This window comes from Pelmatolapia mariae, linkage group LG22 (assembly GCF_036321145.2).
Source record: "Pelmatolapia mariae isolate MD_Pm_ZW linkage group LG22, Pm_UMD_F_2, whole genome shotgun sequence".
NCBI lineage: Eukaryota > Metazoa > Chordata > Actinopteri > Cichliformes > Cichlidae > Pelmatolapia > Pelmatolapia mariae.
In genome coordinates, this window is record NC_086245.2 from 35,301,988 (window position 1) to 35,325,311 (window position 23,324).

General features: G+C 41.6%; 1 protein-coding gene across 1 annotated transcript; it reads right to left on the minus strand.

The window, feature by feature from the left end:
• Positions 1 to 664: 664 nt before the first annotated feature.
• On the minus strand, positions 665 to 17,815 carry si:ch211-191i18.2 (uncharacterized protein LOC564095 homolog). Its single transcript, XM_065469985.1, has 5 exons — positions 17,609 to 17,815; positions 8,799 to 8,885; positions 7,991 to 8,160; positions 4,006 to 4,070; positions 665 to 1,385 (listed from the first exon to the last, which is right to left on the minus strand). Exons 1-5 carry the CDS (start codon positions 17,685 to 17,687, stop codon positions 1,379 to 1,381), a joined length of 408 nt encoding a protein of 135 aa, XP_065326057.1. The 5' UTR covers positions 17,688 to 17,815; the 3' UTR covers positions 665 to 1,378.
• Positions 17,816 to 23,324: the final 5,509 nt, after the last annotated feature.

The window sequence follows — 23,324 nt, forward strand, 5'->3', positions numbered from 1 at the left end:
GATATAGATATCTATATATATATATAGATTTTTTTTTTTCTTTCCCCTCGCCCCTGCGGGTGGTCTATCCTTCAAGCTCGGGTCCTCTACCAGAGGCCTGGGAGCTTGAGGGTCCTGCAGTATCTTAGCTGTTCCTAGGACTGCGCTCTTCTGGACAGAGATCTCCGATGTTGTTCCCGGGATCTGCTGGAGCCACTCTGCTGGGAGTCACCGCACCTAGTGCTCGGTTACCACGGGGACCACCGTTACCTTCACCCTCCACGTCTTCTCCAGCTCTTCTCTGAGCCCTTGGTATTTCTCCAGCTTCTCGTGTTCCTTCTTCCTGATGTTGCTGTCATTGGGAATTGCTACATCTATCACTATGGCCGTCTTCTTCGTCTCTACCGCTACTAGGAAGCCTCTTGGATGCGAGCTGACACATTCACAAACCTATAGAAGTCCAGGTGTTTTCTTCTTCATGCTGATTTTCTGTCAAACTTATTTTGCTGCTAGATCTGAAATGTTTTGGAAAATGTTTCTTTTTTTAATAAAAATAATTTTCTGCATGTTGTCGATGGGACTGCAGTTTTGTTTTTTCAAACAGGAAGATCAAACATCCAAATAAACAATCAAACATGTCGCTGACAAACTGATGATTGTAACCATGGAGGATGCTGGGGTCCACTTTAAATACTTCATCTTTAATATGTTTATATATAAATGTATCTGCAAATATGTTCATTCATACAATCGTGTTTTTATTCTGTCACTTTTGTGTCTTTTTTATGCAAACAAACAGGATTTAGAGGAAAACTATAAACAGCACAATCAAAAATGTATCGCAAGTAAAATAAATGTATGATTAAACTGTGGATCCAAATCCGCTCCTGGATCCTGAACATGAACAGATGCAAACATTTGCACAGTGACGGTTCTGTTGTAATAGAAATCTTTCAGCTGACGTTTCACAGTTCAGCCAACAACACTTATGATTTGGAGAACAAAATGAAAGCAGGGATATGCTGCAGGCCCCCGCTGACCCCATCCATGAACATGTTTATTCTGTAACACAGTGATTGTTTGCACTCAACTACAAACACTTATGTTGTTTGTTTGCACAATAAGGACACAAAATAACTTCATATTGTCTTTAAAAACATCTTTTTATTACAAATATAAACATCATTTCTAAAGTATGGCTTAATCAGCAGTTCCATTAAAAAACGTCTTTACACATAATAAAAATGTCACCATGTAGTGAAATCTTCCAGGCGTGTGTCTGCAAACTTTCTCTCTCTGAAATGATTCAGCTCTGTGATTGGTCCACCTACTCCCATGCCGTGCTCATGAGGAGCCATGTTCAGTGAGGACGGAGCTGAGGGGCTCGACTCGACACCTGTCACCAGCTGCAACATGAAAAACATCAAATCAAACATCAAACTGTGCAAATTCAAAGAAAACCAAACGCCTTGTGACGTGTGGTGGAGATGAAGCCAGCCGTGGAGGTGTGCAGGTGGACAGCGAATGAGCCACGACTTCTAACTTTCCAAGTACTCGCTTGTCTGAAATATTACAAATAAAACAGCCAGCTCTACACTGAAAAAAAGGCCATGTTGGATTTACTTGTCTCAATAGTGGACATTGGTTGCACACAAATGTTTTGCTTTGGCAGAAACTTAAACAAATGAGTTCAATCAACACATCTTATTGATATTCAATAAACCTGTGCATTTTGTGTTTATAAAACACAATTGAAACATGTTTAGATGAAGTAACTTGAGCTCTTGGAATATTTTAATGCTTCACAATTTTGTCATTATATTTCAACACTATTCAATAACTTTTAGCCCAGTACTACTTGATTACTTAAATACTACATGTTGTCTTCATAATGTTCAAAGTCTAGAGTCTGGTTACCATGAAAATTGAATGGATCTACCATCCTCCTATCTTTATCCTGGTTGCAGGGGCATAACCCTGAAGTGATAGGTTACCAGCCAGGGTACACCCTGGACAGCTCAACAGTCTATCACATAGACACAAACAACCATTTGCACCAGATTGTGGATTTGAACCCAAGATCTTCTTACTGGGAGGCAACAGCGCTAACCACCATGCCACCAATCCAGGCTTATCAAAAGTAGGAAAGCTATGATTTCAAGGCTTGATGCAGAATTTTCTTTATGTTTTTGTCCTTGACAGGTTAAATCACAATAAATAGTGATAGCATACACGTGGAGTGTGTGTCGTTGTCTGCCTCTTATAACTCCAGTGATTTTCCTGCAGTTTGAAATCTCATGTGATCTTGTTAATTTCATGAGTCCAGCAACTAACCACTCTTACTAGATTGTATCAGGTCATCTCAACAAGAACAAATTAAGTTGTTGAATTTCGTACAGATCCTACATGATTTAATTAAGTTCAAGATAGAAACATGAAATTTTTGTGTTCAAATTACAAGGTAGACTTTTTTAATGTAACAACCACCCAATTTACTTCTTTCAGTATACCAAAAAACAGTAGAGCTGTTCGACTTGACCGAGATAGATGCCTTCCTCAAACCACGATCCAAAGCACGCGAGACTGAAATCCTGTGCGGTGTCGCGAGATTTAACATTGCTATATCATTGACTTACTTCACTCGAACATGATATGAACAATTTAATCTACCCGCTCTGCATATTATGTAGTTTCTACACTATATAGTTACACTTAACTTTAAACCATGAGGCAATTGTGTTAAATACACGCAAGATGCTTACATAAATCCAAGAGCTGGCTGATCCCTTTTTTTCAGTGTACCACACCTTACTCGAGAGCACACTAGTCCACCTACACACAGAGGAATCCATATCAGAGATGGTTTAACGAAGAAGAAGAAAAAGGGGGTGACCTACCAGCCATGACACAAGCGGCGCCACCATACACTGCATTACAACAGCCACAAGAGCAACTGTTACAGCCTGAATGTTTGTTTCCATCCATTCATGCTGTGACAACAGAAGCTGATTGGTCAGCAACTTTCACTTAGACTGAAATTTGTGCATTTCCATGTTTAAGCACATATTATGTTTTGACAAATCTAAAAGGGGCCATAAATCAACTATATTAAAAATTACACACATGTCACCGAAAAGAGCAAAGTCAGCCCAAACAAATCTGGAAACTTAAATAATTTGCATATAATTACCGAAACATGCTTTGGATAAATATATTTCCTGTGGTCAGCCCGTTAAACAAAGGAGCTCCGGTGGAAGCTGAAAATACTAAAAGTAGAAAATCTGACATTTCTATGATTTTCATTTATTCATGAACTAAAAGGAACAAAAGACTCCACATGGAAGAAGAAGCGGGAAAACCTTTCCTCCTGACAGCAGACAAACTTTCATTCAGCAACTTTTATCTGATTGAATCATTGGAAATGTCAGACTCACACTCAGAATCTTAGATTTAAATCCTAAAAACACAAAATCTGTCAGACACAGTTCCAACTTTTTATCAAGTTGTTGTAACATTTGGATTCATTATTAAAGCTAAAACCTCCATGAAGTCTTTGTTTTTATGACTCCAACAGCAAAAAGTTTCAGGTTTAACTGAACCGGGATCGGACCTGAGCCACATTTATCGTTCTTACTGAGGAAACTTCAGCTTTAACTCTGCATGTTCTGGATTATTACGATGGTTTAATTATTACGCTGCAGTCCAAAGCTGCCATGTTCCAGATAATCAGCACAAAGCCACCAGATCCCAAAGAGATCTTCATCCTGTTGTGAAGAGTTTGGTTCTAATGTTTAAATGATCTGAAACAGGGAACCTGTGTGTGTGTGTGTGTGTGTGTGTGTGTGTGTGTGCGTGTGTGCGTGTGTGTGTGCGTGTGTGCGCGTGTGTGTGCGTGTGTGCGCGTGTGTGTGCGTGTGTGTGTGTGCGTGTGTGCGTGTGTGTGTGCGTGTGTGCGCGTGTGTGTGCGTGTGTGTGTGCGTGTGTGTGCGTGTGTGTGCGTGTGTGTGCGTGTGTGTGTTGGCTCACATTATGTGTTGCAGCTGCTGCAGGACCAACAGGATCATCAGAGTCCAGATCAGTGTCCTGATTTCCTGCAGACAGTAAACACATCATCAGTTTGTAAATGGTTAAATAGTCGTCATCATCATCTTCAGTGGGTCATAAGTGACATTTGACAACATATTTATTGTTTTTGTTAGAAAGTTCGACCATAAACCTTGTTAGTTGTTTTGTTATTACTAGTTTACTGTGATTATATGTAAAATAACTGATGGGAACTGTTGGGAATAAATCATTTTTCAGTGCCTCAGTAATCTATGCTTTTTTATTAATAAGTGTTATAAAGTTATATAGAGTAGTATTAAGTGGACACAGCCCTGAAAATAAAGACATGAGACCATGTGTCCTTGGGGAGTAGAAAGCTGCAGACTCTCACTCACGCTCACCTGGGAAAATGCAGATAGAGGGGACCATCTGTAGTGGAAAGTTACTGAGACACTGTTGTTTAGACTAGAATGACAGAGCTCCTGTAATAAAGGGCCACATCACCATTTTGAGATCTGCGGCAACGTGTCATGCAGGACGCATCTCCCTTCTAGAAGTAATAAAGTGTTAAACGGTCTACTGAGCAGTGTGTTGTCTTCCATCGGATGCCTCTGAGGAATCAGAAGAACTCGGTGAAGTGTTGATATTTATAGAACTGAGAGTAGTAGAATTGTTGACTGTAGGCTCTACCTTACAGTCAAAAGCACCTCGAGGCGACTGTTGTTGTGGTTTGATGCTGAATAAATAAAACTGAATCTCTTGTTCTTAATGTTCATTTATAACCGTTTGTTCTATACTGAGTGTGAACCACACTGTGACTGAGACTGGTGCACCAGTTAGTGACATGTTGTCACTGTTTCTCAAATCAAATCAAATCACTTTTATTGTCACGTCACATGTGCAGGTACACTGGTACAGTACATGAGAGTGAAATTTTTGTGTGCGAGCTTCACAAGCAACAGAGTTGTGCAAAAATACAATAACGTAAAAAAAAGCAAAATATAAGAATGGCTAAATCTGAAAGTAATAAATATATGTACAATATATAAGAGTATATGCATTACTGGATGTGTATACTAAATATGTTTCTCTACGTGTGTGTGTGTGTGTGTGTGTGTGTGTGTGTGTGTGTGTGTGTGTGTATGTGAGTGTGTATATATACATATTTTACAAATGAAATAGAGTAAACAATAAAATAAGATATATAAAATATACAGAGGTCGGTAGTTGACATGTGCAAAACAGTGGCATTAATGTACAGTATGGAGTTCTGTTTGGTGTTGTTGTGCTAATAAAGCTTCATCCTATGGTTGTGTATGAAACACAGGAACAGAGATCTCTGTCTCCTCTGTTTGTGCCGCACTGTGATGCTTCTGCTCTGAATAATGAAGAGTTGTTATTCTCATAGTTTCACATGAAGGTCTGCAGCGATCTGATGTCATATCCTGTTAAAACCACTAGGTGTCACTTTTGGTTTGTTTCCAATAAATAGAAGTTTACTGTATTTTCCACATCGCTGCTGTTTTTGAGGTTGTATTTATATGATCAGCATTGTTACTGTTATGTTTATTTCTTCTTTGCTGGTTGTTGTCTGTAATTGTTTTACCGTTTACGTCTGAGCAGTCACTCGTAATGCTCTTTGAAGGACTTTTGTTAAAGCTGCTGTATGAATAACGTTTGACTGATTTAAATGTTTCTACTGATCCAGACAAATCAGAGCACAAATCACAGACTGTGGACTTTGTAGGAGGGGAGACCTAGGGCAGAGCTCACCCACTGGACATTGGACGTCAGGTCTATATTGGGTCTGTCGGTCCATGACCAGTTCTGGACGTCCAACAGTGACCCAACCTGGACACTTATTTGGACATTGTGGAGAGGTGCAGGAAATGTACATGATTAATAAATGCAATATTTTTTAATTTACAAATGTTAACATTGTTGTTATCAACATGAACATGGATAACTATATCTTAGCCTGTTGATTCATTCAGTACATGTGGATCATTTTTGGTTATTTTACATTTTACTGATTTTCTTTAAATGTTTTATTTATTTTAGTTAATCAGCTTATTTGTTTGTAACCAGGTTACAATTGTCATTTATTAAAATATGTGTTTCATAAGTTTAAAAGAGCATTTGCATTATATAAGGTTCATTTTTAAGTATCCTGTTTTATTGTGAAAAGCCTTGTCAGAGGGAGTGAATGGTGCTGTGATGGTCGCTGCTCTGAGAGACGTTGTGACAGAAAGTCTGAGAGGTTTGTTCATCAACTGGACATCTGCTCGACGCTCTTTGTGCACATTTGGAAAGCTGTCTGCAGATCACTGTGGATTACATACATGTAGCAGCATTATGAACACGATGTCTAAAAGGTGTCTCAGTTTTAAAAAGACTTGTACAACAACCAAATTTGGACTATTTAGAGCCCGTACACGGAGGTCCTACCGACAACAACAGCAGACATTCAGAGGACGTCAAAAAACCAGACGTCACAAAACAACCCCTCAGTGGACCAAAGATGGAGGATACAGACATGCAGTGGAAGAGAAACATATTTTAAAAATTTTGTTTAATTCATAAACTGGGAGTTAAGTGAAACCGTGTGTGGTTTTCTGAGTTTAAACCTGAAGGTTTGGCTTTGACTCAGGTTTTGGTCAACCATGAGGCTCTGCAGAGACTTTGTTTTCAGCCTGACCACAGAAACCTGACGGGGACACAGAGGCAGGATTATGAAATGTTTTTCCTCAGAGATCAACAGCAGTTTGTGAACTCGTTTCTTCTTCTGTGGTGCAGATTTATGGTTCTTTTGTGAGTTAATGAATGCTGGAACTCAACCAAAGTGAACTTGACAAGACCAAGAACAGCAGACCTCAGATCAGCTCTATGTAATGTTTAAACATGAACTTTGCTGTCCTGTTTCTGCTGTTTTTTTCTTCTTCTCTGTTTTTTTTTACTGCACTGGAGTTGTTTTTATTCACGGATTTGAGAAGCGTTGTGTTTGTTGGTGCCAGCAGAGAACAGACCTATTCTTTTTTACACAAAGCAGATGGGCTCAGTCTGCAGGCAGCTGCTCAGTCAGCACATCTATAAATACCAGCAGAGCTCAGCTTGGATGTGGATCAGCAGGTCCTGCAGCTCCGATCCAAACCCAGAGCTGAGGAATCATGAAGGAGCTCAGCAGAAGCTAAAGAGTTCATTTTCCTCAGAACATGATCAATATCTCTGAACACCGGGCTTCTCCCGGTAGGTAGATGCACAGTTGGGTCAATTGAAGGTCGGATGCACAGCCCGTCACTCATTTTCAATACTGATACTGTACTGTCTAATCAAATCTCTCAAAACAACAGGACCCTCCACTACCTACGCTGTGCACTCACACACCCTTAGTGTGGAAGAAGTGGCGAAGCTGAAAATTACGAAGGTGTATGAGAGCCACTGAAATGAGAAAACAATTAAGCTGTTTGTTAAGCCAACATTAAAATACATAATTCATTTATACTTTTCAACTGGATTCAGCAACAAAGGAATACTTGTGATTTTGGCTCAGTATCACCACATTATCATAAGCATAAGACTTTAAAGAGATGCTGTTGTGAACTGGCTCTGTTCAGAAGAGAAACTGGATAAATAAGGATATTTATAAAAGTCACTTTGTTTCACATTTTACAGGCAGGCCCAACAGGATGAGGGAGACATGGAGGAAGGTTCATTTAAAGCAGTAAGAAAATAGATAGAGGGACATAATTAGGAGGGGAGAGATTCTAGGATTCAGGTAAAGTGAATGGCTGCTTTGACCATGAGCTACTGCTAATAGCTAAAGGGTGACCTTTAATTGTCACAGTGCAACTAAGATGTTCTAACCCAGCAACAACTGTACCAACCTGATTCAAATCTGCTTCAATAATCACCAAAAATGCCAATTTTCAGTCACAGTCGGGCCCCGCCTCTCAATAATCGCTCTTACCAAACATACAGGAAATGGTGCAGTGCTATGAGCGTTGACCCCCTCTGTTGTTCTTCTTGTAATCACCATGGTTACAGTCACTTCCTCCTCTGGTCCTCCAGTGTCCTCCGTAGTTTCTGGATCGAGGAAGCGTTCCATAAGTCTGTCCAGGTCCTCGCTGCTCGTATTACCTGCAAACACCAACAAACATCCATCAGCTGTGCATCACCGCGTCCTCCCATCGTTTCACTGGAAACAGTAATAATAATAATGACTAATGGGCTGCAGATTTGAAGTAATAAAATGTTTAATTCCATGTTGGATTTGATACATTTTTCTTAGTTTTTGAGTTGATGAATCTTGAAACCTTTTTTGTAGATTACTTGGATCATTTCAAACATGCAAGTGTAACAAATATGCGACTGAGAACTCAGTTTATTGCATATTTGTACATGTTGTATACACTGTTGCTAATATTGTGGCCCACCATTATAGACCCTCAGCATGCCTCCACTGGGCTGCCCTGTCAGGCTGCACGTGTCACACTGACAAACAGTGATGTCATTTAAACATCAGTCCATGCAGTATTGATATCAAGGTAAAGTTACAGCTGAAGAATGTCACTACAATGACCGACTGTGTTTGTGTACTTAAGAGAACAACATGTCAATAATGAAGAGTCTAAATTAACTTCATATGTACTTTAATTTAACTGTAATTAAAGAGTAAATATAAAGGCCTGGTTTACCTCGGTGTTTTTCAGACGCAGCGACCTTGTGGGAGAGAAATAATTTTCTTTTGTTAGTGAAGAAACTTAAGAGGAACTTACTGAAGAAGCTGTATTCAAAGGTGGAGTTGTAGTCAGAGTCGTAATCTGGAGATGATGTGAAATCATCATAATGCTGAGCCCAAGAACCTGAGAACAAAATGCAGATGCATGAGTGTCTGTCTCTGAGACAGCTTCAGTGTTACAGGGTGAAAGTTCCTCTGCAGAGCTTCAGCTGAGCTTCACACTGAGACTAACGCTGTTCTCTGAAAAACAAACGATCAGGAGAAAAATATTCAAAATAATCATTTTCCACTTTAGACTGTTTCAAATTTATGTTTTTCTTTTTTTCATTTCTTTTAATTGTGAAAGAATTTAATAAAATAAAAATACATATATACATTTTTAGTTTTCATAAGGTACACGTATAAGTTTGATTTGATTTAAACAAATTTCTTAATATGCTTTCTTTAGCTGTAATATGACATTGTGATTATTTTATCCTTTTTATATCCTATTGTGTTAAGAGAGAAAAAAATATAAAGCAAAATGAAGCTCTGCATTTGATTTATCTTAGAAAACTTGAATTTAATCTTGTTTCCTTGTATTTTGAGCTCTGTGAAGGTTTGAATCGATCTGTAGTTTCTGTTTTCTTGCAATAATACCCCCCCCCCAGGCCCAAACAGCAGTACAACAAACCGTCTGTATGTCTCTCAAATCATATAAAAATCTTGCATCACATTACCACATACCACATGCCCAATGAAAAACATGAGCTATAGGGACCGTTTCAACATCACAAGTTTCAGTTTGACTTGATTATAAATAGAGAAGCATTCGTCTGTCCATCACTAAGCTGCAGCTGGTAAAGCTGACCTTAAATAATCTAATAGATTCATATTCTGTATGTATTTAAAACAGGAAACTCTAAGAAATGCTCCATGAGCTCTGGATAACTGTTAAAGTTTGTAAAAAGTGCATCTGACGGAGCAGACTGGAGTAAATATGACTCTCTGACCCCGTGAAGCTCCGTTGAGGAGTTGTCTCATATTTTCAGAGTTTTGGATTGTTTCCATTTCTCCATGCATCAAAGTTATTTCTCCACTGGCCTCCAGAAGAAACTGTGGGGAGTGTTTGTCTTCAGATGTGAGCCTCAGCATGTTTTCACAGACGTATTATTGTTATGAATCTATCTGCTCTCGTACAGCCTGGACGCCACTTTTGCCGCACCTTGTTTCAAGTTATTAACATTTCCAAGAGTGACCTTCTCCAGCTGTGAGCTTTACTGTAAACGTAATGTTAAATCACACAGCGGTGGTGTCTGAGCTATGCTGTATGTTGTCTAACACTGCACAGGTGCAGAACAAGTTTAACCTTCAAGGAAAACTTTACCAAATCTAACAGGTCATTTTATTCAAGAAATGAGTGAAAGCTGCAGCTCTGGAGCCTATCCCAGCTAGCACAGGGCGAGAGGCAGGGGTACACCCTGGACAGGTCACCAGTCTGTCACAGAGAGACAACCTATGGCCAATTTAGAGTTTCCAGTTAACCTAACTCCACTAACTGCATGTCTGTGGACTGTGGGAGGAAGCCGGAGTACACGGGGAGAAGATGCAAACTCCACACTGAAAGACCTGATGGGGGAACTGAACTCAGGACCTTCTTGGTGTGAGGCAACAGTGCTGTCATCATCGTGGTTTTGGTTTGAATTGGTGTCATTACTGTCTTCAGCTAACCTTGGCTCAGTCAGGCGAGACTGGAGAAGTCACCTGGATACTGATCAGCTTTCTTTCCTGGTTTATTGAGCATGCATCCAGACATACTGAGACAGTGCTGACTTTTGACTTTGACATGAGATTCAGATGCTGCTCTGAGATTTTGAACTCACTGGTAACATTTCCTGCTTTCTGTAACAAAGACGTGAGCCCAAAACGATGCGACTGGGTAAACTTTGGTCACCACAGGTTATAAACAGGGCCTGAAGGGTGTGCTGGGGTTGTTTCTCAGACTGCTTAAAATATAATAAGCTGGAACATTAATAGTAAGACAGCTTTAAAGTTTTTCACTGTGTGAATTAAAAGTTTGCAGCTTCCATCACAGCTGAAAGATTTTGGACTTTTCTTCCAAACATCCCAGAAACGCTGCCGTGTGAAGAGACACATCATCAAGGAGCGTCCGACAACCACAAGCCTCGCACAGGACACGGCTGAGCATGCGCAGACAGCAGAGGGGGTCTCACAGAAAAACATGTTTACCACAAAGAAGGACAAACTTCTCTTAGATCATCCATCTGGAGGAAAACGCATAAAGAGTTGGAAAATCAAAGCAAGTCATGTGAAGGTCATCAATGTGGGAACAACATGGATATTCAGCATACAGGAAGGTTTTTAAACATTTTTTTTAAAGGGATGAAATATAGATTTCTGTGCTGTTGGGAAATCTCAAAACTGAGTTTCTGTCTAGGAAAAGTCGGGAAAGTTGGGAAAGATGGGAAAACAAGTCTCAGAATAAGACTTGTGGTCTGCCCAGATTTGGATGTCATAGTTAAAAACATGGACTTCTCTACTTCACCTGAGCACTCAAAGCATTTTGCCTCATTCACGCACTCACACACATTCATGCAAGCATGTGTGTATACATGAGCACCCTGACACAACCAGCAGGGGGCGCTGATTCTCCGCTCTGTGCCACTGAAGCAGGTGGATCGAGGCGCTGACAATAAGAGGACCAATCGCAGAGGGAAAAGCGATGAGAAAAGCCTTCAGTCACATTCTGGTGGGAATCCTGGTCCCCAAGGATGCTCCTCTTCCTCCCTCACATACATCAGCTGAGCCCAGAGTTTCTCTGGCAAAAGGTTTCTGCTCACTGTCTGAACACCATCAAACTGATTCATGAAAGAGTCTCAGAGTCTTATCTCCACAAACACAAATAAAACTTCACTTCCTGTTCACTCTGCAGCTCGTTAAATCCACTGACTTTGTCACAAGTTCAGTCCTCTAAGAGTGATCTGTATAAACAGCGTGTGGCTGTCACCAGACAGAGTTTCACACATCAGGAGCTTTTGTTTCTCATTGGCCAGTCGTGGGAAAAAACAAAACCATCTGCTGTCATCTGATGAATATCAGGCTTTTTACCAAAATAACGCCAGGAGCCAGAAACCAAACTGTAGTTTGGATTAAGGAGAAACTTGTTTCTCATGGAAACACACTGTAGAGGTCGACATCTACACAGGACTTTAGTTAACGAAAACCTCGTTTGGATCCAGCTCTTCCAAACAGTAGCAAAACAACTTAACTCTTTCCTGGAGAAAACTGCTGTCATGGATGTTTTCAGGTCTGGTTTTCTTTAATCGCTCTCCACTGAAACGGCTCTACTTAAAGTGTGTAATGATGTCTTGCTGCAGACTATGGAGGGTACACAGTCCTGGTTCTGTTGGACTCACTTTGATACTGTAGATTACAGCATCATGATAAACAGGCTCAAGGACCTGATTGGGATTACTGCTGGTGTTTTAAAATGGTTCATGTCATATTTATCTGAAAGATCTTTTACTGTTTTTGTGATGTCTGCCTTGTGGGGTCCCTCAGGGATCTGTCCTGGGTCCAGTTCTCTTTTTGCTCTATATTTTCCCACTAGGCCAAAATCATTAGGCCTTACAAAAATATCTCCAATCATCTCTGTGCTGATGACATTGACTTATACTGTTCTTTCAAAGAGTTTTATAAATTGCCTGTCAGACATCAAGCCATGGTTAAACGACAGTTTCTCCAGCTAAACTCTCATAAAAGAGAAACTTTGATTACTGATAACATGATTTCAGAAATCAGGCAGCATGTCAGCTTCTTAGACTCTTCTGTTGAATCGAGCCTCAGACACCTCGGTGTCATATTCAACAGTTTAACGTGGTGAGAGCATCTCTGAACTGTTTCTATCACCTAAGGAATATTTCAGCCTGCTGGTGTCAGAGGCTGAACCTGAGATGATTCTTCATGCTTTTATTTCTTCCTGTTTGCATTACTGTAACGGTCTCTTTGCTTGTTTTTAATGAATCAGATCGTCTTCAGACTGTGCAGAAAGCTGCGGCGAGACTTTTAACTGGCACAAACACAAGATCACATATCACTCCAGGTTTGGCTTCTCTTCATTGGTTGCCAGTAAATTTTAGGTTTCACTTTAAAATGTTGGTTTTAACCTGTAGGACCCTACATGCTCAAGCTCCCCAGTATATCAAGCTCCCCAGTATATCAAGCTCCCCAGTATATCTCTGACCTGCTGAAACCAGCTCTAAGGTCATCAGGGCTGCTGGTGGTGATTAGGCAGCGTGTACAGACTCCACTGACTCTTTTAAAAATCAGCTGAAGACATTTTTATATAGACAAGCTTTTAATTAATTGTTTTCTGTTTTACATTGTTATATATTTTATATTCATCTCTTATTTTACTGTGAAGCACTTTGTGATTTTTTTATCTGTGAAAAGCGCCACATAAATACATTTTACTTACTTACTTAGTTACTTAAATATAAAAACAGCTGCTGGACTGCACTTGATCCTGAATTTACTTCCTCTTGCTACTGTTTCCTTCTTCTTCCTCTGAAACACATGCAAAACATGAGGACAGGAACTCAAGTCTGATCGAAACCCTTCAGCTGACCTCTGAAGGTCTGATTAGAAACTCAACATGATGCCTGCATTCTCAGAGATGTTGGTGTTCCTAATTAACACACAAATGGAAGCACAGCTGCTTTGCAGTTAAGTTTCCACCTCAGAGCTGCAGCCATCAATCTTCCAGAAATGAGTTTGAGTTTGAGTTTGCCTCCCTCTTCCCGCTCCACCACACCCACCCACACAGGTAGAGCCTTGGGGTGCGGGTGTGTCACCAGGGTGCAGGGGAGGCATTCCCCCCCCCTCTGTCCCCTTCTGGCCACCTGTGCCTCAATTTTATTCCACAACTTAGACATCCACATTATTCACACTCTCATAACACACACATATATATAGGGCCTTGAGGGTGACCACGTTAACGGCGTCCAGTGGACGGTCTGTGTATTCAACCCTACCTCTGGCGCCGGTGCCCACCTCTCAATTTTAAATCCATGAAGACATTGAGGGTTCTCGGGAGGGGCCGTGCTAACACCTGCTGCTCTCTGGCAGCAGCACCATGCCCTCCCTTGTTTTAAATGCACTTTAGAACAACACGCAGCAACACTACACATGAGCGGGAGGAGGGAGGTATGGGGTCTTCACACACCCCCGTTCTCTACTAGCCATCGGGGCGGGGGGCTGGGAGGAGGTGTTGGCTGTCCGATTGGCCTCCCTGCTGCCGCGGAGCCTGGGGCGGTCTGCTTGCCTCCACCCCGGGGGAAAGGGTCACATCTCTTGGGTCTGGGTGCCTTTTCCCCCTCTGGGGGTGAGGGTACCTGGACCCGGGGTATAGAGTATGTTTGGGGAGTATGATTGTGTGTACATGTCCATGTATGTCTATCCCTACGTTGGGTGAGTGCTGAGTATTTGTATATGTGTGCATGAGGGTGGGAATGCATGTTTGTGTCTGTGTGTGCCTGTTTGTCTGTGTCTATATGTCAGGTCAGGTCTTAGACTCCACCTCTCTGGGAACACCCAGGCCCTCCAAAGTGTGGAGGCCTATCTCCCCTCACCACACTCCCTGCCGGTAACTGTAACGGGGCTATGGCCCTCTACATCCTCTAGCAGACCGTTACATGGGGAAACCTTCTGAATACAAGCGCGCTGATCCACACAGGTTTGCACACAGGTGTTAACTGTTCATAGACATAAACTACACCTTTCTTAGCTGCTACTTCAAAGCACATTGTGCGCTGTCTGTCTTGCGTGCTGCACAACCACATTTAATATTTAGTATTTACTGCTGTTCACACTTAGCTAGATTAACGTGATGGTGTTGTGTTTAGTATGTTGCTTTGTTTGTTTGTTATTTTGCTTGTTTTCTCTTCTTTTTCTCTCAACAGGTGATCCAGGAGATTCTTTTTTCTCTTTGTCTTTGTAAGTGCCCTTTCTCACTGTCCCTCTTCCCTTCTGTTTTTCTTTTCCTTCCTCTCTTTCTTTCTCCCTTTCCTATCCCCCAATCATGTCTGTCTCATCTGTAACAACTGAAAATAAAATAAATAATAACAACAAAAGTTGATCAAATGGACCAATACGGCAATGCCATGATGATCCATTTGGCAAAATAAATCCATTTGGTATCCTTGTTGGTCTTCAGACAACAATTCTGACGGCTAAAGAACCAAATGGGACAGACAAAAAAAAAAAAGAAATGAGTTTGAACTGGACACTTCCTGTTAGGTCTCCTTCACTGGGTTTGATAGAAAGTCTGTGGTCAACAAGAGCATTTACATATTTGTAATAGTGCCAGAAGCCCAACACCAACACCAGGACAGGATGTGCACAATTTGGAGATTCCAGCCAGTTTGACCAAACATCCATTTTGACAGTTTGGAAAAGAAAAGAGGCCGACTCTCTGTTTCAACATACTGTTCAAGCACACTTAAGAGATCGACCCACTAGCCTCTGGATATATAGGACACCAGATCTACTGCCTGAGTTACAGCCCAGAGGAGTCCTCACTTTACTCTAAATAACTCTTCAAGGTGTAAATGTGGGAGAACAAATGAGGTCAAGCCTGTGATGATCTGGCAGATCTGATCTGATCCATGTCGACCAACATGTTACACCTGCTCTTTTACACGGGATTAAAGGGACAGTGCACACAAACACCCAGTACACTCATGATGATCTTAAACCAAGTGTCAGGGTCGATGATGCGCTGACACCGGACGTATCACGGTCATTGTGGATGAGGGGGAATGAGGCTTCAGAGGCTCCTGGACTCTGAGAGTCTGTAGGAGTGTTTCAGACTGTGTACATGTGACTTTAATTTTCTGTTTCTCAGATTTCAATAAGCTCACACACGGTTTTAGGGGGTGGGGGTGGGGGTGGATGGGAACTGTGGGGGTGGATTATTAATTGTTTCCAAACAGGAAGTCAGGAAGTATGTCATCTCTAGCAGCCTGTCAATCACAAAGGTGCATTATACAGGAGGAAATGAAGACCAGCTGACACACACACACACACAGCCCATCTCTTTTGTGTTACAGACCTTTTTAACACAGACTAATGTCTGCCTCTGTCAGTTCACAGCAGCAGGACACAAAGGTGATGTCTCTGATCGCGCTGTCAGACCGTGGGAAGTTTGAATTGTCACAACTTTATCACAAAAGTATTTCAATTAGAAGTAACTTTGCAGAAAAATGTAGGGAAATTTGTGTTTGGTTGATTATTTCTTTCTCAGCGTTACATTGCTGAGAAAATGTGTTTATTTCCTCTTAAATGACCAGCTTGGTCACAAACGGCTGTGGATGGAACCCCAATGTTCAGCCAGCGTTCATCACAAGTCAGCCAGTGTGGTTTGTGTTGTTCACTGTGGCACTACCGGCACACTCGGAGCTCACGAGTGTTTAAGAGGGCTGAGGTCAGGACTTCAGGCAGGCTGATCCATCCTCTCCACTGTAGCCTGGGACAAATCTGCTCGGTGGGGTCGAGCGTTGTCATCGTGGAGGAGAGAGTTCAGGCACAGACTGTGGAGATGTGGGACTGCAGGATCTCATATTGATATCTCTGCATTTAGATTGTTTTCAGTGATGACAAGCTTGCTTTCCCCACATCATCACACTGACTCCACCAAAAGCTGTTACCCTGTAAGTACAGTGGTAAGGTACCGCCTCGTTTCCTAGTTTCTTTCTATGTTTGTCACACTTAAATGTTTCAGTTCATCGAACAAATTTAAATATCAGACAAAGATAACATGAGTAAACACGATGAAGCTGTTTATTATTTAGATGGAAAATTCAAACCTCCATGTGTGAAAAAGTGATTGTGCCCCAAAACCTAATAACTGGCTGGGCCCCCTCAGCAGCAACAACTGCAATCAAACATTTGTGAAAACTGTCACTTTTCCAGCTGTTTTGGCCAAAACTTGCAACGCTTTCAGCAGTGGGCTGGAAGCATCATATTCAGCCACATTGGAGGGATTTTGAGCGTGAACCATTTTTCATGGGCACAACTTCCATACTCACCTCTGTTGCTCAGCACACAGATGCATTTTCCTTACAAATGTGGCTCAATTTAAGGAGGAACAAAGAGCTTTTCCAGCGGTGTAAGATTTACTGCTAAGAGGTATGGTGGATGCAGTGGTGGATGGTCATGGAATAGCGAGGTCTGTGGATGTACCTGCAGTCCCTGTCAGCTAACAGCTCGCATACAGACTTTTTTTTTCTGCTAAATTTGGATGATGTCATAAAGAGAGGACAGAGGCCGCACCCACTCTGTGTTCAATCAGAGTAAAGGAGCCATGAAAGGAGCCTTCTTTCATTGTGTTCTGCCCCCCGGCAGGCTTCCACAAGTTAGCCAATCAGAACAGAGTGGGCTTTAAGGAGGAAGGTTTCTCTGCTCTGTTAGCTTTAATCAGATCCAGATTTCTCACAGAGCAACAATCCCCTGCAGGACAGTAAACTAGACATCAGCAGTCGCTGCATTTTCCATCCTGGTCTAAAAAAAGTAGGCTGTGTGTTAGAAACTCCAGCATCAGCCAAGATTCATTTACTTTCTGTGACTATTTCATCAGAATATTAGAGTTAGGGTTAGTGCAATTACAGAGGAAGTGTGGGCTCTAAAACACATGACACCGCTGTATTCTTACTCAATCACTTTTCCTGTTACACAGACAGAAGGGGAGCTCATTTCAGCCTGACATACAAACAGAGCCGGGGTGAGGAGGGGGGGCAAACATGTCAAATACATTCAGAACAGGAAGTAGAACAGCTGCAACAGACTCACCAGGCAGCAGCAGCAGCGGCAGCAGCAAGGCTCCAAGCAGATAAAGTGACAGGAACCTGGGGGAGGACATGACTCCCATGGAGAGACAAAGAAAGACAGAGTGAGGATGAGGATGGTAGAGAGACAGGGACAGATGGGAGACCTGGAGATGAAGAAAGCAGAGAGCAGAGAGAGGACAGAGAGGTGTGATGGTCTGAGCGACAGAGGTCTGAATGAATATGAACACAGAGAAAAGGGGAGGAGAGAGGGGGCGGGGGAGGAGGATGAGGACACTGAGAAGGCAGGGGGGGGTTCTGGTTTTCCTGCCAAGTTTGTTCCCCGTTTGCCAAACATGAAGAAACAGACACACATGAATCACACTGAAAACTGCAGCATTAAAGGGTCCTTCCAGAGTTTCACAGTCAGTGAGTCAGGCTAACGTTACACTCTGTGCAGTCTCACTCCCCACAAAGGATCATCTCAAACATTTGTCAGTCCCACTGAAGAGAAAAACTCAAGTTAAGCTGCATTTCACATGGAAAACACTGAACTGTGTTTTTCACACAAACATATAAAAATCACCAGGACTGTAAATACAATATGTTTGTTCATCAAATAAAGAGAGACAGCTCAGGCGCGCACAAACCTGTGTGTGCTTGTGCTACACTGCTGTCACACAGTATTGGCTCCCCTCATTTTAACTTTCTTGCATATTTGTCACACTTTGTCCACAAATATTCATAATAGACAAAAAGCAGTCTATAAGTGATGATTTCATCAGCCCTGTGCAGTGTTGGGGAGTAACAGAGTCCATGTACCGGCGTTACGTGTTTAAAATACAAAATATGAGTAACTGTATCCCGTTAGTTACCATTTAAAAAGGTGGTATTCAGAATACAGTTACTTTGTTGAAATAAAGGGATTACACAGCGGTCTTTTCCTGTTTCATATGTTCGGCTATGCTCTCTCTATGTTTAGTTTCCACGCCGGTGGAAACCCAAACAAAACACACATTAAGAGGCTCTAATGTCTGTGTCTCAATCTCACGGCCCATGTCACCTCTACTTGCAGCCGCATACTGACGTGAAGAAATATTTTTAAAAATTATTGTTCAAAAAATGATTTAATATGAAGGCATCAGGCAGAGTGTTACAGGCATAGGCCTAAAGCATGTAGCCTCATGGGCAGTGTAGCCCAGTTGTAAGTAAGCTATTAAGACTCGACTGTACACCGTGTTCGTGTTTTCCTCTGAAACAATAAGTTCCGTTGGAGCAGCCTTTCAACGCCTCTCTCTGTCTCTGCTAGCAAAGTTGACCCAGACAACAAAGTAAAGCTAGTTTTCAGCTACGAGCCCGACACGAACCCGACGTATTAGCCAGAGGTCCCTTTACTATGGTTCGGAGCCGCGGACCTGTTTTATATACACGCGGAATAGTTTTCTATACGAGATCGCTGCAAAAATGGCGAGTAACCTTCAGTAATAGTAATAAATCACACAGCAACAAGACATTCATGTAGTTGTAAAAAGCATGATAATATATTAAGTAATCCGGATACGTTACTCTCATTGAAATACATTTTGGGGCATGTAATCTGTAATCTGTAGTGGAATACATTTTAAAAGTAACCTTCCCAACACTGACCCTGTGTGTAATAACTGCTTGTGTGATGTCAGTGAGTCATGTTAGCTCACTATTGTAATTCTACGGTGGCCCCTAGAGACAAAACACGTACAAACTCCAAAACACAACAGAAGTGCTCCAGGACACTAGGGGCAGTGTTGAGCTTTTGTTACCTAGTGGCTACACAAGCCAGCAAGTACCAACGACCAGATTTGGTGTGTGGTAGTAACAGGTATTTGAACATTGTTTTTAATATTTGAATATATATGAGTGTTAGTGTATAAATACACAAACAATACATATATGTTTTTAATTGTGTAATTTAAGTGATCTAGGTAGCTCTGTTTTGGAAGTTCAGTTAACGCTAGAAATGTGTTTTGGAGTTTGTACGTACTAAATTAGGATTAGGATTCTAATTATTGTCGTTACACATGTTTCAATACAGAGTGATGAAATACTAAAGCCTTATAAACAGCTTTGTAACCCTGTCCAGACTGACTGATCATGAGTGCTTTGCTCCTCAGCTCTCCTTCAGTTTTTCTTTCTTTCATGGTATGATATATGGCTTCTTCAGATCCTTCAGTTGTAATGATCACTGTACTAAATATCCTGCTTCTCTGAAGCCTGCTTACAGAAGGATGACTATGTTAGTTTAAATGGATTAATATGCCTGAATCATGCTGTCAGAATCCTCAAAGCACAGGCCGGGGAGGGGCGGCAGCAGTCTATCAGCCTTATATCACTTTTACATCGTTTGCTTACAGGTTCAGCAGGTCAGCAGACAACAGTGAGTATGGATCTGCACTCCATCCTGAAAGACGGTGACTCTCCACAGACATGTGTAACACCATCGTCCTCTAAACTCCCCAGCTCACTGTTCCAGCACCAGAAGTAGCGCTTTGAAATAAATGGTTTAACAGCAGCAGAACAAATATCAGCAGCCCCACACACGCTCTCTTAGTTTGTGAATATCATCTGTCTGATCTCAGACTCTGTTTATTCTCAGCTCTCTCAAATTAGCTCAGTGAGAAAACCTGTTTAGGCCCAATGACAACAATCATTCATAAGTGATTTCAGCCCACAGTCTCCATCTGATCGGAGACAAACATGCTGTGAATCTTTTCTATGTTGGAGAAAACTCAAACAAAAAGGACAGATGAAGAGTATCAGTGTTTACAGTATCCCTGCTGCTGCTGCACCTCCTCACATTCTTTTCATTTAATCACACAAAATCTGACTTTTCTCACAATATCATCCTCTCTGTCCTGACTACATACATACATATATATATTACCTCACCAACTTTATAATGGAGTGGCATGAATTCAGTCAAAGTTATCTGCTGGTTTACAAAACAGTGAACTTTCTTTCTGTTACAAACAAAATGACAACTAACCAATAATTGTGGGAAAACATTTCCAGAGTTATGAGGAGGAAATCAGACATTTAATTGTGTTAGGGAAACTCTGATTTCTCAGTTGTCCCTGAATACGTCATCTCCCAGCACTGGTGACCTTCACCAGGGACACGTTGACCAAATTATCGATGTTTTCATCTCTCATAAAGACAGAAAGTCCAAATAAAGATATAAGTTGAATGTGAATAATGCAGCTGCTGCCTGTACGTGTGTGTTCAGACAAGCCCAGAGCACTTCCAGCCTTCGCATGTTTACTTAAATATTTTTATAGCATGCCCATAAATCAGTGAACAGTTCAGGTCCCAGATATTTATCAGAGCAGAGGTGTTTCTACAATCGTTTAAACCTGGGGGACAAAAAGGAGCTGGGGGTGGGGGCATTTCCTTGGGAAATAAACATTTTTGTTTAGGCAGTGGAGCAAGCAGCAGCAGACAACCTGCGATACAAAAGTTTAGTCTTAGTGTACATTTAAGTTGTTTACATCTTTATTTTATAGATGTAATCACCTGTCGTTCAACAAAATATAACAAAGTGCCCCAGAAGTATATTTCTGTTTCAGTGTGCTAACAGTGCTTCCAGCTAGCTTAGCACAAATGCTAACTAGGCTAACAGTCTTGCTAAATAGACTGGTTCTTACATAGGGCCTTTATACTCTACCTGAGCACTCAAAGCACAGCATACAACATGCCTCATTTGCACATTCACACACCAACAAGTGATTTTTAGCTAACAACTCTGCTGGACGCTTCAGAGAAGCTTTACATTTGAAAGAACACAGTATCTCTTTCTGGTTTGTATCTCAGTTTCTTCAGTGCACAGAAAGCTGGACAGTGTTTATAGCCATCACTTTCATTCAAACTACGATGTATCAATATGCTAGCAACCAAAGCAATCACAGGGAGGCAACCAGCAACCTCTCACTGCTGATGGTTGCTAGATGGTATCAGACCAGTCTGTAGATCTGTGGGATGGGAATCGAGACCCAGTTCTCTACAAGAACCTGTTCCCATTTCAGTTCCTTAGTATTGTCTGTCACTCCTGCTTATCAGTTCCATTTGCGCTACAATCAGCTGATGTCAGTTCATATGTTGGAGGAAATTACTCTGCGGTGAGTACATGGCCATTTTCATTTTCAGATTTAATTGCACACAAGGAGGGGAGTGTGATGGTAAAGTGGAAACTGCATCCAGAACAGAAACAAACTGCTAACACACCTTCAGCGCTTTGCAGGCATGCTAATGGATGCTAACGCTAAGCTAGTCAAAAGCCCAGAGTGAGGTTAAAGCTGAGTAAATGCTGACCCCAGACCAGCAGCCAGAGCCTGAACCTTAACAGGTAACAAGAGGATGAGCTTCAGCCTCTGTTTCTACCTGCTCGTGTTTCTACGGTAGCATCGCCGTGGTGATTGTTCTTTGGGCATTGGTGCTAGAAACTGCTACGAGAAAATCCAATCTATAAGTTATATTGATAATGGAATCACTAAATTCTTATCAGTTCCTATCCCCTCCCTACCCTGGCACCATGTCTGTCTCTTTTTTGTAACTTTTCAAAATGTTTTGCTTTTTATGAACTTTTTTTCCATTGGAGCAAATCCTCTTCAAACCCATACTACTTTGAAATGGAACTACTTCAGCATACGTTCAAACTTTAAACAGGTCCCTCATTTGCTCTATGTGAATAATATAGATATCAAAATGTAGCTATGGTTGTCCGCTTTAAGAAAATTACCTTTCCAAAACGCAGCAATTCACAGAATGTAAACGAGGGCCCTGAGAGTGTCAGCAGTACCATCAACGTCTGTCATTCACTGCAGTCTGCCGTCCTCTGTTGGGGGCAAAAGTCAGAATGGAGGGATTTTAAACTTCTCTGCTGATGTTGGTGTTACAGACACAGAAACACTCACAAGACCTGTTTATTTTTAGTGTCAGGTAATAACCACACAGACTGTGACCATGAACATGTGTGTGTTTGTCTGTGTCCATATTTGTAAACATTGTGCAGATCCATCACTCAGTGCGGGAACCAGGAAACATCAAATTCATACTCAAAAATAAGATTTTAGCAGCGAACAAAAGGAGTTTTGAGAAAAGTCTGTTATAATGTCTCATACTGATACACGTCTGTATTCATAGACGTCAGCGTTTCCCTCGTCTGAAGGTCGTCTGAGCCTCGTTTGACAGTTTAAACAGACCCACAGACCGCCTCCACACCTGCTCACTGTAAATAAAACGAACAGCAGATATTGTGCTGATAGTGGAGCTCCTGTTGTTAGGTGTACAAGCTGTTGGTGCTTTGCTGTTATGAGCATCAGCCTATGAGGTCTCTGAGATCAGTTCCAGGCCTCCACCTCAAACAGGTATGTTGTTATGTCACTGTTCCTGCCTGGTCCTGTCTCCCTCTCCTCAAACCTATTGTCTTCTTCACATTGAGTGATGGCAGGAAAAAGCCACAGCTGCAGCTCGTGTTTCCACCACAGCATCAAAGTCAACACTGATCTGCTCCATATCTTCAGGGTAAAACCTGCAAAACAGAAAAGGCCCTTTGTTTTCTGTTTGCAGCTGGATGTTGAACAATAGACTCTGGTTTCTATTCTCAGCTCTCAGGGAAATCTACTGCTCGGTGACCTCACTGCTGATGTCAGACACGACCAAATATGGAGGTGTGTAAGGAAACCTGTTCATTTGTTCCCATTCTGTTC

Bases quoted from the DNA above. Each gene is read 5' to 3' on its own strand.
- si:ch211-191i18.2 (XM_065469985.1), bottom strand. From the start codon at position 17,687: ATGGGAGTCATGTCCTCCCCCAGGTTCCTGTCACTTTATCTGCTTGGA. The intron at 8,886-17,608 runs GTGAGTCTGTTG...TTTTGTTCTCAG, and splicing joins GCCGCTGCTGCTGCTGCCTG to GTTCTTGGGCTCAGCATTAT. The intron at 4,071-7,990 runs GTAAGAGCGATT...TACTGTCTGCAG, and splicing joins CACCATTTCCTGTATGTTTG to GAAATCAGGACACTGATCTG.